Here is a 14,173-nt window from a genome sequence, read left to right as displayed (position 1 = left end):
ATTTATTGAATTATTTTGAAATAAGATTTCAATTAATAAAATATATAAGTTTTGAAGACATTATTATTATTGTACGAGTTAATTTTACTATACGCCCTCAAACTATGATCTTTATTTTAAATTAGTTCCTAAATTTTTTTAACATTTTAATTTCATCCTTGAATTATGACTCTCTTTCTAAATTAGTTCATAAAATTTTAAACGCTATGAATCCATCCTCAAAATGTGGCCCTCATTTTATATTGATCTTCAAACTTTTTAATGATTAAGGGAAAAATTATTGGAATGTTCAAAAGTTTTGGACTAATTTAGAATGAGAGTCATAGTTTAGGGATGAATTTAGAATTTTCATAGACCAATTTAGAATGACAATTATAGTTTGAGGATGAATTTAGAATATTTAAAATTTTAAGGACTAATTTAAAATGAGGGTCATAGTTTAAGAACACACAATGCAATTAACTTTTAATATTAGATGACTTATTTATAATCTGATTAATAATTAAGGGATTTGAGATATATTTTATCCTTTATATTAATTTTAAAATTTTATTATTAGTGTATAAATTATAAAAAATTAAAAAATAGTGTTATATAAAGTTTATATAAAAATTATCTGCCAATTTACGTAACTTAGCTTTCAAAAAATTAATTAAAAATGTTGATTTCCCTCTTAAATGGACAATTGACCACTTTTGCTCCATGATTAACATTTCGTGGCCAAGTTACGGTCTGTCACGAAAGAACATTCTGAACGTCCAACCAAAAACGTCCACGTCAGTAAATTTTAAAAACGTGACGAAACTAATAGAATTTTCACAACCCCACGCTCGCTTCAGCAGCACGCGCTGAGCTGCCTACGTGGGACCTCATTATTGGGTCCCACCTAACATGGCGTCGATAGATATTTTTCGGTGCTCCTATACATACTATTTCCCCGCGGGTGTCTTTCAGCCGCCTACGTGTTTCTCCTCCTCCTCCTTCTTCTTCTTCTTCAATGGCGGATTCTAGCTACCTCTCCACTGTTTCCGCCGAAGATGCGGCGAGTTTCGGGTTTACGCGCGATGAGATGTACACCGTTAACCTCGCCGGCACCGTCAATCCGTACGACCGCCACTTGTTCCTCCGCCACAAGTCGTATACCGATTGGGCTTCCCGTGTCGAAGAGGACGGCCTCCCTAATCTTCTCTCCTCCGCTCTAAAGTCTCGCAAAAACGACATCCCCGTCAAGGTGAGTTCTTGCCGTTTCGGTCAACTGCCGTTTGCTTTTGAGGTTTCGAATTTTCAATTAATCGTAGCTCTTTTTTCTTTTTCTTTTTCAATATAGACATTGTTGACAGTTATTGACGGATCGGAATCTGACGGCGATGTGCTGATTTTCCCTGAAATGATCAAATACAAGTGAGCTTTCCTTTTTCTTCTTCGATCTAATTTCACTCTCAATTTTGTTAAATTTCATTTTACATGATCTGTTGATGCAAACTAAAATGGATTTGAACCTTGCATTTTGTAACTTATCGATAGGGTTGTAAGTAAGTCAAATCGAGCTTGAGTCTCGATTTGAAAACTGTAGAATGAAACTCACTCGGCTTGAAAACTGCGAGATTTTCAAGTTTGAAATGAAAAAAAAATTGAACTTAATTAGATTGAAAATCAAACTCGAACCTGAACTTTAATTATATAAAAATCATGCAATATATTTTTTTTCAAAAATCAACACATAAATGTTAAAAATATTAATACTTTATTTTAAAAAAAATAATATATTATATTTTCGAGTTGTTTGCGAACTTTTTAAGTCAAATATTAAATAACTCGTTTCTACTCGTTAATAACTCAAGTCGAACTTAGACTGGAGTTGAGTCCATTCGAGTAGTTAATCTTGAATACCTCATAATTTATCTCGTATCATTTACAACCATACTTATCAAGTATAAATCTGATTTTTTTTCCTCATATGTCGACTGTCCATTAAATATATGCTTTATATATATATATATATATATACACACACATATAGAATTACTTGTTTAAAACATATTGAGGTCTGTAAATAGAGAGGTGTTTGAGCGCGGTCATTCACAAATAATTTAGAAATTTTAGAATAACATAATCTTATAATCATTTTAATTTATTCTAATCACTTCAATTTAATAAAAAGAAAAAGAAAGAGAAAACATTTTTCATGTATTCATCCAACTTAAGTCGGGAAATTTCATGTTTGTTATGATTAATACTTGGTTTAGTGGCTGATTGTGGAGTTAAATGTAATCAGATGCAGAATTTTGAACTTAGGAAGTTATATTATAAAGGGTAAAGTATATAAATGATTCCTCGATTATAGAAAACTGCTTTATTAAGTACCTTGATTATTAAAAATTATAAAATGATCACCTGATTATTTATTATGTTTTAAACTCATCTTTTTTCGTTAAAAAATTAGAGGTTGTCTAAGCTGAAATGGTTGAGATATGATAGTCGGTATGTTAATGTTCAGCTCAGAATACGGTCAATTTTTTAACAAAAAAGAACGAATTTAGAACATAATGAATAGTCCGGTGTCCATTTCATAACACTTAATAGTCAAAAGAAATAACTAAATTATGTAGAAATTTGAAATTTCTAGGAGCACGACCGCACCCGAACGCCCATAGGCCCATCCTTGATTTTAATCACCCTTCTGTCCGTTTTATTTGTTGGGTTGAGATTGCAATTTCTTTTCTTTTGTTTGAAAATTGATGAGAGAATGCTAAGATTAGGAGTGATGGGATTTTGTGCTGAGGCTCTTTTATTATATTGATGGAAGGGGCTTGACTGACTCCGATGTGGATGGCTTTGTTGAGGATGTGCTTGTCAATGGCAAGGCATGGACTTCTGGAGCGCAGGAGACGTTTTCCGGTTCGTATATCTTTGTGTGTGCTCATGGTAACCGTGACAAGAGATGCGGTGTTTGTGGTCCGGCTCTAATTCAAAAGCTGAACGAAGAGATTGAGTTGCGAGGACTGAAGGATCAGGTGTTTGTAAGTGCTTGCTCTCACATTGGAGGGCACAAGTATGCTGGGAACTTGATTATCTTCAGCCCTGATTCCGAGGGAAAGATTACAGGAAACTGGTAATACCGCAATACCGGCATTACCGTGTTATTATGCTCCTATGCCGTCTAATGGATTTTCAGATTATCTGTTCTTTTTCCTCATATGGTTGCAGGTACGGCTATGTTACTCCTGATGATGTACCTGAGTTACTTGAGCAGCAAATTGCAAAGGGAGAAATAATAGAACGCCTTTGGAGGTTTGTGTTTTGTGATCTATGCTGTGCTCAAGTTGGTCGAATTTGTCACTACGTACTTAAAATGCAGAGCATCGGAATCTATTCGGTATTCGCCGGAAGAGTTTATCGGTTATCGTTACTGCTGTTGTCATTGATTGTCTTAACTTGCTCACATGAAAATTTTCCTTTTTGACTTTGTGCTTTGCTAGTAGGAAGCCCCATGTCTACTGTGTGACGCATTGCATATTCCCTATTAAGCTTTCTGTTACTCCTTTCTATGTCAACATCTGCAGGGGTCAAATGGGGGCTTCTACCGAAGGAGGCGAACCGAAGCTTCCGAATGGGACCGAAGCGAAGAAAAACGAGAAGCACGAAGAAACGACTGCTCAGAACACAACGGAAAATGCGGGTGGTTGTTGTCAGGGTGCTAATGGATTCACCTGTTGCATGACTGCTAGCGCAGAACCAAGTGACAAAAACAGAAGTGAAGAACCGAGAGACTTGCCCGAAAAGACCGGGACGTGCAAACTGACAAGCTGGATAGAATCATGGGAGCAGCGTGACATTCTTACGGCAGCCGCTGTGGTCGGAGCTGTTGCAACCGTTGCCATGGCTTATAGCTATTATAGAAGGTCAGGCTGAAGGAATCCTTGTAATCAAACGTTATACTGTTTGCTTGTGTGTTCTATACCCTCGTTTTCTCGTCGCCGAGGCGGTAGTTAATAAAACAATCCTACCATCCACAAACTCCTCTAGGAGATTCATACAGATAGCAGGTACAGGGATGTATTTCAGTTGATATATGTTCAGATTAAGGTGTTGTTACACTATATGCAAAGTTCTATATTAAGACGATCCTTCAAACCCGGTTTTTTCGTGTTTATAATATCAAAATTCAAACATCCAATTTTTATTTAAGACTAAGATATATCAAACCAAATCACTGAGTAATTTTTTATTTTTTTTAATTCAATAGGATTCGAATTATTATTTATAGTACTTTATGTTATATCAAATTTATTATTATCATTAGAGTTTCTGACTCGAATTTTGTTTGATTGGCATGAAAAGTTTATTTTACAACCTGTTTGATGGGGAAAAAAATGAGAATGTGTCCATACAAACTATATATATAGGATTAGGATCCACTTACACTATATAAAATTAATAAGTTTTACACCAATTTATAGTCTGCCATTAGATTTAAATAAATAAATGTCTTAAATTTAATCAAATTGTATAACTCATAAATAATTATTTCTTTAATTCATATTAAAACAATATTTTTTCTTGTTAGGGTTTGGATTTATGATTTAGGGTTTTAGATTTAAGTTTGTATAGTGTATGGTTTTAAGTTATGGGTTTAGGATTTAGGGCAGGGTTGATCATGAGTATTTTTTTTGGCTCGGGGCAAAATAAAAAAAATGGGCCCCTAATTCAAATAAAATTTAAGAAATGTGTAATAGAAAATTTATATTAGATTTTTTTTATTAAATTAAACAAATAATAATTCATTACAATATCAAAAATTATTTAAGGAAACAAATACTTATAAAAAATCATTGTCTTCTAGCATTTCTTAATACAAAATCATTGATGATAGTATCAACATCAATGATTTTCAACGCATTTTTCTCAATACATAGCATTTGGAAATAAAATAAAATTCTTATCTAGAATTTGGGAATATATAAAAAACCAAAAGAAAGAATTAGGAAACATGATCTTACATGGAATTTTAATAACAATCTTCAATATGATTCAAACACCAGAATTGATGATAAACAATTATGACTGAGTTTGTGAGAAATTAAAAAGTGAGAGTGAGTTTTGAAGAGAAAAAAATAATGTTAATAAATTTTTTTCATTCGGGAAAGATGTTTGGTGAATTGCCGGTAAGAATTTGGAAAGATTAAAATTAAAGAGATTCAATTGAATTCTTTTATATTTTAAGAAAAATATTAAATTAGAGTTTTAAGGAAAGTAGAAGACTTTATTAACATTAATATAAAAAATTCAACAATGACAATCGATAACTTAATAAATGTGTGGACCCTATTATTTTATTTTATATTTTTTAAAATTTATTATGAAAAAGAAAAAAATACATTATTTTTTTAATTTATGAGCCCTGAACGGGTGCCCTATTATGGCCTAAAGACGACCTTAATTTAGGGTTTGTGGTAAAAGTTTTAAGGATTATTATTAGTTTTACCCAGTGTAAATGAATATATTCTCCATATATATATATATATATATGATTTTATGATTTGACGTGTTTTTTGCATAATTATCTTATAATTTACTTCTGATTATACTGAAATTCGTCTCCTTCTACTTGTGGTTTTACTTTTAGATTTTTGTACATAAATTTACATGTTATTATTATTATCGTTTGCACATTATCATTCTTAAGGGGTTATTATATAAAAATTTGGTGAAACATGTGAGAAGCAATGGAAGGTGAAAGAAGCAAACTTTGGGGTACCCTACTTATCTTTAATGTAATGCCTCCAAACATTTACATCACATGGGTCCTCACATTTATATAAAACTAAAATTAAAACAAAAAAATCCCATGATTTGGTGCAAGCCCCACCCATTCTCAAAAATGAGATGAAAATTCATGGGTTTCCCTTTCTAAATAATTAAACACCTTTATCATTTTAACTCATTTATAGACTTTGAATTTGTTGTTTAAACTAAGTATGATGTAAAAATTCGTCCCAAAATGGTCATTTTGCCTCACAGGGACGTAGTCATAATTAAATATTAGGAGGGGCCGAAATATTAGGCTATTTAAGAAAAATATAAAGACTTATTAGGTATTTAAACTCGAAATTCAGCATGAACTAAGCGACCTTAGTGATTAATAGATTGTTGTTATCTTTGAGGTCTCGAGTTTAAGCACGTATGTAGGGTATGAGCGTTCATTGTCAAAAAGTTGAAAGTTTTTGTACGTATATTACATTGTATTCACCCTAAATTAAAAAAGAAGAAAAAACTCAAATCTCAAAACTCGAAAGACAACTTCTAATTTGTTTAATATTTAAACTTACAATGACTTAAATTATAATTAGACCAAAAATTTGAGAACACAAACTTATCATTCTTTAGTTAGACCCCTACTTGATTAAATATTTAATACATTTTTATATTTTTAAAATTTAAATATTTATTTTTACATGAACCAAAATACTATTAAACTAAAATTATATCGAATATATAAATTTTAACATGGTCGGGGTCCCCTTGGGCCCTAAGGGAGCTCCGTCCCTGTCTCGTATTATATTTTTATGAAACATTTTGTTCCTTAACGTTTCATTTTATGATAAAAAGACCCCTGACATTTGACATAACAATTACTTTTACCCTCGTTATTTTTTTGAGATTTTTAAACGCTCAATGATTCATTTTAGGTTAAAAATACTCTTATTTTGGAGTCTTAATCATGTGGTAACAAATTGTTTTTATATAAAGAGAAAACTTTTGCATCAAAGTAAAATGTTAAGGATTAAAATAATCCAAAAAAAATAATAGAAACTAAATTTATCGTTTTGATAAACCTTGGGAGTTAGAGTTATTTATTATATTATGCCTTTAAACTATATGAAAAGGTCCAACAAATTCACCAAGAAAAACCCATATTTTCCTTTTCTTTATTTTATTATTACTAAAAACAATTCAATTAGATGATCGAGTAAGATGAGATATCAGATTTCTTAAACAATATCATAAGTTTAAATCCTAACCTTGTGAATGGAGTAAAATATAGACATAATATCAAAAATAGCTCTTAGTGTTGAATAAAATGGTCATTTTAACCCATATTCATTTTTGTTAAGTATTTTAGTCCCTAACGTTTTACTTTAGGTCATAAACTCCCACCATATATGAAAACCATTAGTTAGAACATGATTACCGTTACAAAATATGAGTTTTTAACCTAAAATGAAACGTTGACAGCTAAAATACTCCATAAAAATAATAAGAGGCAAAGTGATCATTCTGTCAAATGTTATGAGTATTTTTATCCTAAAATACTTAAAAAAAACATAATAGAGTGCAGACTGGCCATTTTGATAAATGTTGTGAGCTAATTTTGGCATTATACCTAAAATATAATAAAAAGATCGTCTCCATAATAGATATATGTAATATCCTATATGAATTAATCGATCAATAATCAAATATAAATAATTAAAAATAACAATAATATCATTAAACATGAATATTTCATTTTTAATTACTTGTCATTAAAATATTTTTTTGTTCGAAAATTTATCACTTGTAAATTTTAGTATTTTAAAATTTTTAATGAATCTTTAAATTAATTTATTAAATTTCATTATTATACTCTTTTTATAATATAAAAGAATCCATGATTAACATATTATTATTATTATTATTATTTTGCTTTGTGCAATCCAAATTGATTTAGGATCCACTTTTATATAATTTGTGGTGGGCTCCATCAAAACTTTTTTGCAGTCCACCGACAAGCTTTTTAAATCCCTTTGTGAATTATAGAAAAAATATTATGAAAAAAATATTTAGTGAATTATTCGTTAGTTTAACCTAATAAAATAAGGTAAAATTATAGAAATATTACGAAAAAAATAGTGATTTACGTAGTATAAATTATAGAAATATTAAGAAAAAAATATTTAGTGAATTATTCGATTAGTTTAACCTAATGGATACAAATTAATATAAAACTTATTAGTTTTACATAGTATGAATAAATCATGCCGTTATATATATAATTGATTTAAATTGTAATATTTATAATTTTTTAATTGATTAGTTTAACTTTGCAATCATATGATTTGAATTATAAAGGGTCATATTGGATTCTTTTTTAATTGGAGAGCAGAAAAATTAGTACAATGACCACAATAATATTTTTTTAGGTACATTCGAGTATCCTTTTACCTTTTTTATGTAAAATGGCTGTCCCTTTTTTTCATATATATGAAGTAAGGGGAGGTAAGATAGTAGGCTACCCCAACATCAGGTTGAGAGTAGCTTCCGTAAGAGACCTCTGAATTATAAAATGCCCTCCGTGAGACTCAATCCCACGACCTCAAGGTTAAGAACCTTGTGCTCTACCAATTGAGCTAGATGATCCAACACAGGTTTAGAAATTTTTTCATCTGACTTGAAATACGATATGAATTTTAAGATAAAAATTTATACCTGACATGATCCGACACAAATATATATATATATATATATATAATTATCATTTTATTAAATAAAACACAGACTTAATTGAACAAGTATGGATATAAAGATATTGTAACATATTTATAAATTTATAGAGATCAATTATACTATTATTTTTGAATTGAATAAGATATTTATATCATAAATTTACCCAATTCTAAAATCCCAATTAAACTCAAATCTAACTTTTAAAAGTATAAAAATATTATAAAACTAAATCAAAATCAAAATAATATCCATACAACTAGGGATGGGCCCAATAACCAAACTCGACATATTTTGATCTGACTCAATCCTATCAGATTAATTTTTGAAAAAATCATGTTCTTGTTTGGATCGCGTCAGGTTTTTTTATAGATTATGTTCGGCAGTTTATATTTAACATGAAAATATATAACCCGAAAAAATTAAATAAAAAAAATATATTTTTTTATATCAAATTAAAATAAAGGGAAAGCCGCTGAAATCCGACTAATGCCCATCCCACAGTCACACAACATGAAATCAATTAAAATGGTTTACGAATTTAAATTCTGACGTAATTCGGAATATCCAGTGCAATTAACTTTTTGTTATAAAATAAAACCGGCAATCGCTCTAACAAATGGAAGCATGACACGTCATCAACAAGGGTAAAGCTGGTAGAGTAAAGGAAAACAGTACAATCGAAAGAAGACGTGGCAGCTAGCCATTGCATGGCAGAGTCAAACGCCTAGACGTCGGTGAGAAGTATTAAAAAAGAACGTCAACAATCTTATGTTTAATTAATTAAATTAATTAATTAATCACCGAATAACATAATAAAATATAAGTATATCAAGGTTGATTTTATTGCTAATTTTTATAATGCAATTTTTGTAAATGTTATTATTTTAAATGCTTTAATCGTAATATATATATATATATATTAAAAGGTTCGTTATCTCATAAGTGTTGTATTTTTTTTAAATTATTTAAAAATAACTTTAAAATATTATTATTAAAAAACCTTAATTTTTTAATAAACCCAAATGTTTTAGAATCCCTAATTTCAATCCTTTATTATCGCCGCCTGCCACCAACCTAGTCGGTCAATCACCGCCGATGCCACAAATGAACGTGGAGGAGTCGCGGTTGTTGTTTTTGCCCGAAGATCTATCAGCGACCAATGATCATTGATTAGAGTTTAGGAATTAAGTATTTGGGATTTTAGAGATTTAAATTTTGAGAGTTGAGAATTTTGGCAGATTTGAGATGATGACAAGGATGACGAGTGATTATTGGGTGAACGACGACGGATGAGTGATCGTGATCGAAGATTGAAATAAAGGTATTGAAATAAAAAAATTTAAGAATTTGGAGTTTCTCTTCAAATATTAAAAAAGTTTTAATTTGTTTAACATTATAATAATTTTCAATTTTATCTTAAGATATATATATTTTTAAAATATAAACACAACAGATAACATATATTTTTAATATTAATTATATTTTTAATATTAATGATGGAGTAAATACTTATAATATTCCGCCCTAACTTGGTTATAAAAAGAAGAATTACCGGAATATAACTTTTTTGTTATAAAAAAAACCGGCAATCGCTCTCAAATGGAAGCATGACACGTCATCACAAGGTAAAGCTGGTAGAGTAAAGGAAAACAGTACAATCGAAAGAAGACGTGGCAGCTAGCCATTGCATGGCAGAGTCAAACGCCTAGACGTCGGTGAGAAGTATTAAAAAAGAACGTCAACAATCTTATGTTTAATTAATTAAATTAATTAATTAATCACCGAAGAACATAATAAAATATAAGTATATCAAGGTTGATTTTATTGCTAATTTTTAATGCAATTTTTGTAAATGTTATTTTTAATGCTTTAATCGTAATATATATATATATACATTAAAAGGTTCGTTATCTCATAAGTGTTGTATTTAAATTTTTTTTTAAAGAACTTTAAAATATTATTATTAAAAACCTTAATTTTTAATAAACCCAAATGTTTTAGAATCCCTAATTTCAATCCTCTATTATTGCCGCCTGCCACCAACCTAGTCGGTCAATCACCGCCGATGCCACAAATGAACGTGGAGGAGTCGCGGTTGTTGTTTTTGCCCGAAGATCTATCAGCGACCAATGATCATTGAGTAGGGTTTAGGAATTAAGTACTTGGGATTTTAGAGATTTAAACTTGAGAGTTGAGAATTTTAGCAGAGTTGAGATGATAACAAGGATGACGAGATAATTGGGTGAACGACGATGGATGAGTGATCGAAAATGATCAAAGATTGAAATAAAGGTATTGAATTAAAAAAATTAAGAATTGGAGTTTCTCTTCAAATATTAAAAAGTTTAATTTGTTTAACATTATAATAATTTTCAATTTTATCTTAAGATATATATATTTTTAAAATATAAACACAACGGATAACATATATTTTTAATATTAATGATGGAGTAAATACTTATAATATCCGCCCTAACTTGGTTATAAAATGAAGAATTTTCCATTACAAAATACCGTGTGGAAAAACAACTATCTTTCTGAATCTGAATAAGCAGTAACCACATCCCATCTACCATATTTCACTTGCAAACTCTCGCTTCCCCATTAATGCTTCTTCATCCTCTCCCTTTATAAATAAATACAAACTCTTTCATTTCTTTGCTTACTAAGCTCAATTTCAATGCAAAAAAAAAAGCTTTCATATATATTTTTTTAATTTTCCCCTTGTGTCAGAGCTCGCTTGTTGCTTCATTGCAGAACTTATCTGTTTTTTCCTTTAAAAATTATTATTTTGTTGGTCCCCATTAAAGGCAGTTCTGATGGGTTTTTGGATCTATAATCCGGGATTTTGGGTGATGGGTTTATTGTTTTGAAACTGGGAAAAATAAGTTTAAAAAAACCCAGACTTTTTTTTACCCTAAAAAATTTCTTAAAATGTATGATTTTCATGGTGTTCTTGAATTCATGTTTTGTGAAAGATGGGATCTGGAAATGGGTTTTTGCAGCTCAAGATTTGAGTACAGATTCTAAGTGGTTGATTGATCCTCAGCAGCTTTTTGTTGGTCCTAAGATTGGAGAAGGTGCTCATGCTAAAGTATATGAAGGAAAGTAAGTCATAATTAATTCAATTTAGTACTACTTTTGGACTAAAATGTAACTTTTTGAACTGTTTTGGGTGTGATTTTCATTGATAATTTGTGCAGATGCTTAATGTTTTAATCCATTTTGAATGCATTTTAGATATAAAAACCAGATTGTTGCCATTAAAGTTGTTAGAAGAGGAAACTCCTGAAGAGATTGCAAGAAGAGAAGGAGGTTTGCAAGGAAGTTGCTATGTTATCCAGAGTTCACACAAAAATCTAGTGAAGGTTATTCGATTCATTAATTTCGATTCGATCGGTTTCTGTTGTCGAATACTCGAATTCGTTATGTTTTTTGTTGTAGTAGTGTCTGTGAATTATCTGCAAATCATGAAAGTTTCTAGATTCGATTTTTTTTTTTTGTGTTGCAGTTATTGGAGCTTGCAAGGAGCCTATGATGGTGATTGTGACGGAGCTTCTACTCGGCGGGACATTGCGTAAATTCCTTCTGAATATGCGGCCAAAGTGCTTAGACATGCGTGTGGCGATCGGGTTTGCGCTTGATATAGCTCGTGCATGGAATGCTTACACTCTCACGGGATCATTCATCGGGACCTGAAACCTGGTATGGTTTTAACCGATCTTGGTGTGCTTATAAATCCGATTTGAGTTGCAATTTCGACAAATTGTTATGGAATTAATCGAGACCATGCTGCAAGATATTTAATCTCTTTGCTTTCGGATTGTTTGACGGGTAGGAAGCTTGTTATCCGACATAATGAATTCAGTACCAATGTGTCATTGTTCCATGTTTGTTGAACTGCAACTGAGGATGTGATTCCGGGCAGGGCAAACATAGTACCGGGGATAAAACGGAGTCAAATTATAAATTTTTGGGAGGTCAAATGAGGCTTCTACCTTTTACCATTTTTGCGTTAGCCAATTCTTAGAATTAAGAGAGCTTTGAGGAGCTAAGGGGGCCTAGGCCCTGCCAACCCTCCATTGGATCCGATCCTGCTTCCATGGCGAGACGGATAATTGTTCAAACAAAGTAAAAATAAAGCGTCTCCGTTTATTGTTGTTTGACTTGAATATCAAGACACTGATCAAAAGTCTACATTGATTAGTACACTGGTTATTTGGCATATGATATGTCCTTTAATTGAATACGACTTAACCTTCGGATTGTTTCGCTTGGTTAAACCTATAGCGGCATAAATATGATCCTAGTTGTTTTTGGTCGAATTTTGTGCTCCTACTTGCCAGATACATGGTTTCATACTGTATAGCAAGTTTCAGTGTAACTACGACCAACCGAGCCGAATTATTTTATAATTATTTCTTGTCCAAGGAATATTGTCTGGTTAAATTGATTTTGATCCTGATAAATTCCCTCCTTTTGCAGAGAACTTGATCTTGACTGAAGACCATAGAACAGTTAAACTAGCGGATTTCGGGTTAGCCAGAGAAGAGTCATTAACAGAAATGATGACTGCTGAAATGGGACGTACCGATGGATGGCTCCTGAGGTAATGTGCTGAATTATTCCGGAGCTCAAACCGATATCTTTTTTCCTACAGATTTCAATTTTCATTTTAGGGTTTGAGACGCTGACTCGTTCACTTATGTTAACAGCTTTATAGCACGGTCACGTTAAGGCAAGGAGAGAAAAGCATTATAATCATAAGGTGGATGCCTACAGCTTTGCTATTGTGTTGTGGGAACTTATCCATAACAAGTTGCCGTTCGAAGGCATGTCGAATTTACAAGCGGCGTATGCAGCCGCTTTCAAGGTAATGAATTGGAGCCTTGTTTTGTAGTACCACTTAATGTCGTGATGATTTCTCGAGTACGTGCTCATTAGCCTGCCTTTGAAAAGCTCACCCGACGCTGAACATGTCGGATAATCTGCAAAACCATCCTCCTACCATTTTTGTAGGATTCTCTGTACCACTAAAGACACCCAAATACTAGTATATCATGAATGAGAAATGACCTATGACCACTGTTCAATCTCGATTGGTCTACACGTTTGAATCGTGAGGCTATCGGTCCGACTGATTTCGTATGGTCACGATACAGTTGCTCGAAATCTCATGGCGGCATACGTCTTGAAACCTGTAAAAAATGTATCTTCAACAAGAATAAACTCGTATACGATGGTTTCTTCGACTGCAAGTATGGAATTCTAAGTTTAACTATGTTGTTTCAGAACATTAGGCCCAGTGCGGATGACCTTCCCGGAGATTTGGCATTGATCGTGACTTCAAGTTGGCAAGAGGATCCGAATGCTCGCCCGAATTTCAGCCAAATCATAGAGATGCTATTACACTACATCTCAGTCATTTCACCACCGGAGCTGGTGATGCCTCCTAAGAGAACAACTTCGGAGAATGCCGTATTGCCACCGGAATCCCCCGGCACGAGTTCATTGATGGCTGCAAGAGATGATGTAGGGAAACCCCGAAGGCCCCCGAGGAGAACGGGCCAGGAGGTTTCTTCTTCTGCTTTAAACAGTGTTACTGATCCGTCGATGACACAATTCCGTTTCTCTCGAGGGTACCGGAAATCGAATCAGATTAGTTTAGTTGAGTTATATGACAGAA

The 14,173-nt window shown here is 31.9% G+C and overlaps 1 protein-coding gene and 1 pseudogene across 1 annotated transcript; both read left to right on the top strand.

Annotated features, from left to right (window-relative positions):
* Positions 1-957: 957 nt before the first annotated feature.
* LOC120212889 (altered inheritance of mitochondria protein 32-like) lies at positions 958-4,003 on the top strand. The gene is made up of 5 exons (XM_039211078.1): positions 958-1,231; positions 1,328-1,401; positions 2,807-3,112; positions 3,208-3,291; positions 3,564-4,003. The coding sequence occupies exons 1-5, from the start codon at positions 998-1,000 to the stop codon at positions 3,910-3,912; spliced, it is 1,047 nt and encodes a 348-aa protein (XP_039067009.1). The 5' UTR covers positions 958-997; the 3' UTR covers positions 3,913-4,003.
* A 7,462-nt stretch (positions 4,004-11,465) lies between these two features.
* On the top strand, positions 11,466-14,173 carry LOC120212887 (annotated as a pseudogene).

The sequence above is a fragment of the Hibiscus syriacus genome, unplaced genomic scaffold (assembly GCF_006381635.1).
Source record: "Hibiscus syriacus cultivar Baekdansim isolate YM2019G1 unplaced genomic scaffold, ASM638163v2 tig00110017_pilon, whole genome shotgun sequence".
In the NCBI taxonomy this organism is placed as follows: Eukaryota; Viridiplantae; Streptophyta; class Magnoliopsida; order Malvales; family Malvaceae; genus Hibiscus; species Hibiscus syriacus.
Note: the sequence above shows the minus strand (reverse complement) of the source record. Positions and strands in the feature narration are given on the sequence as shown.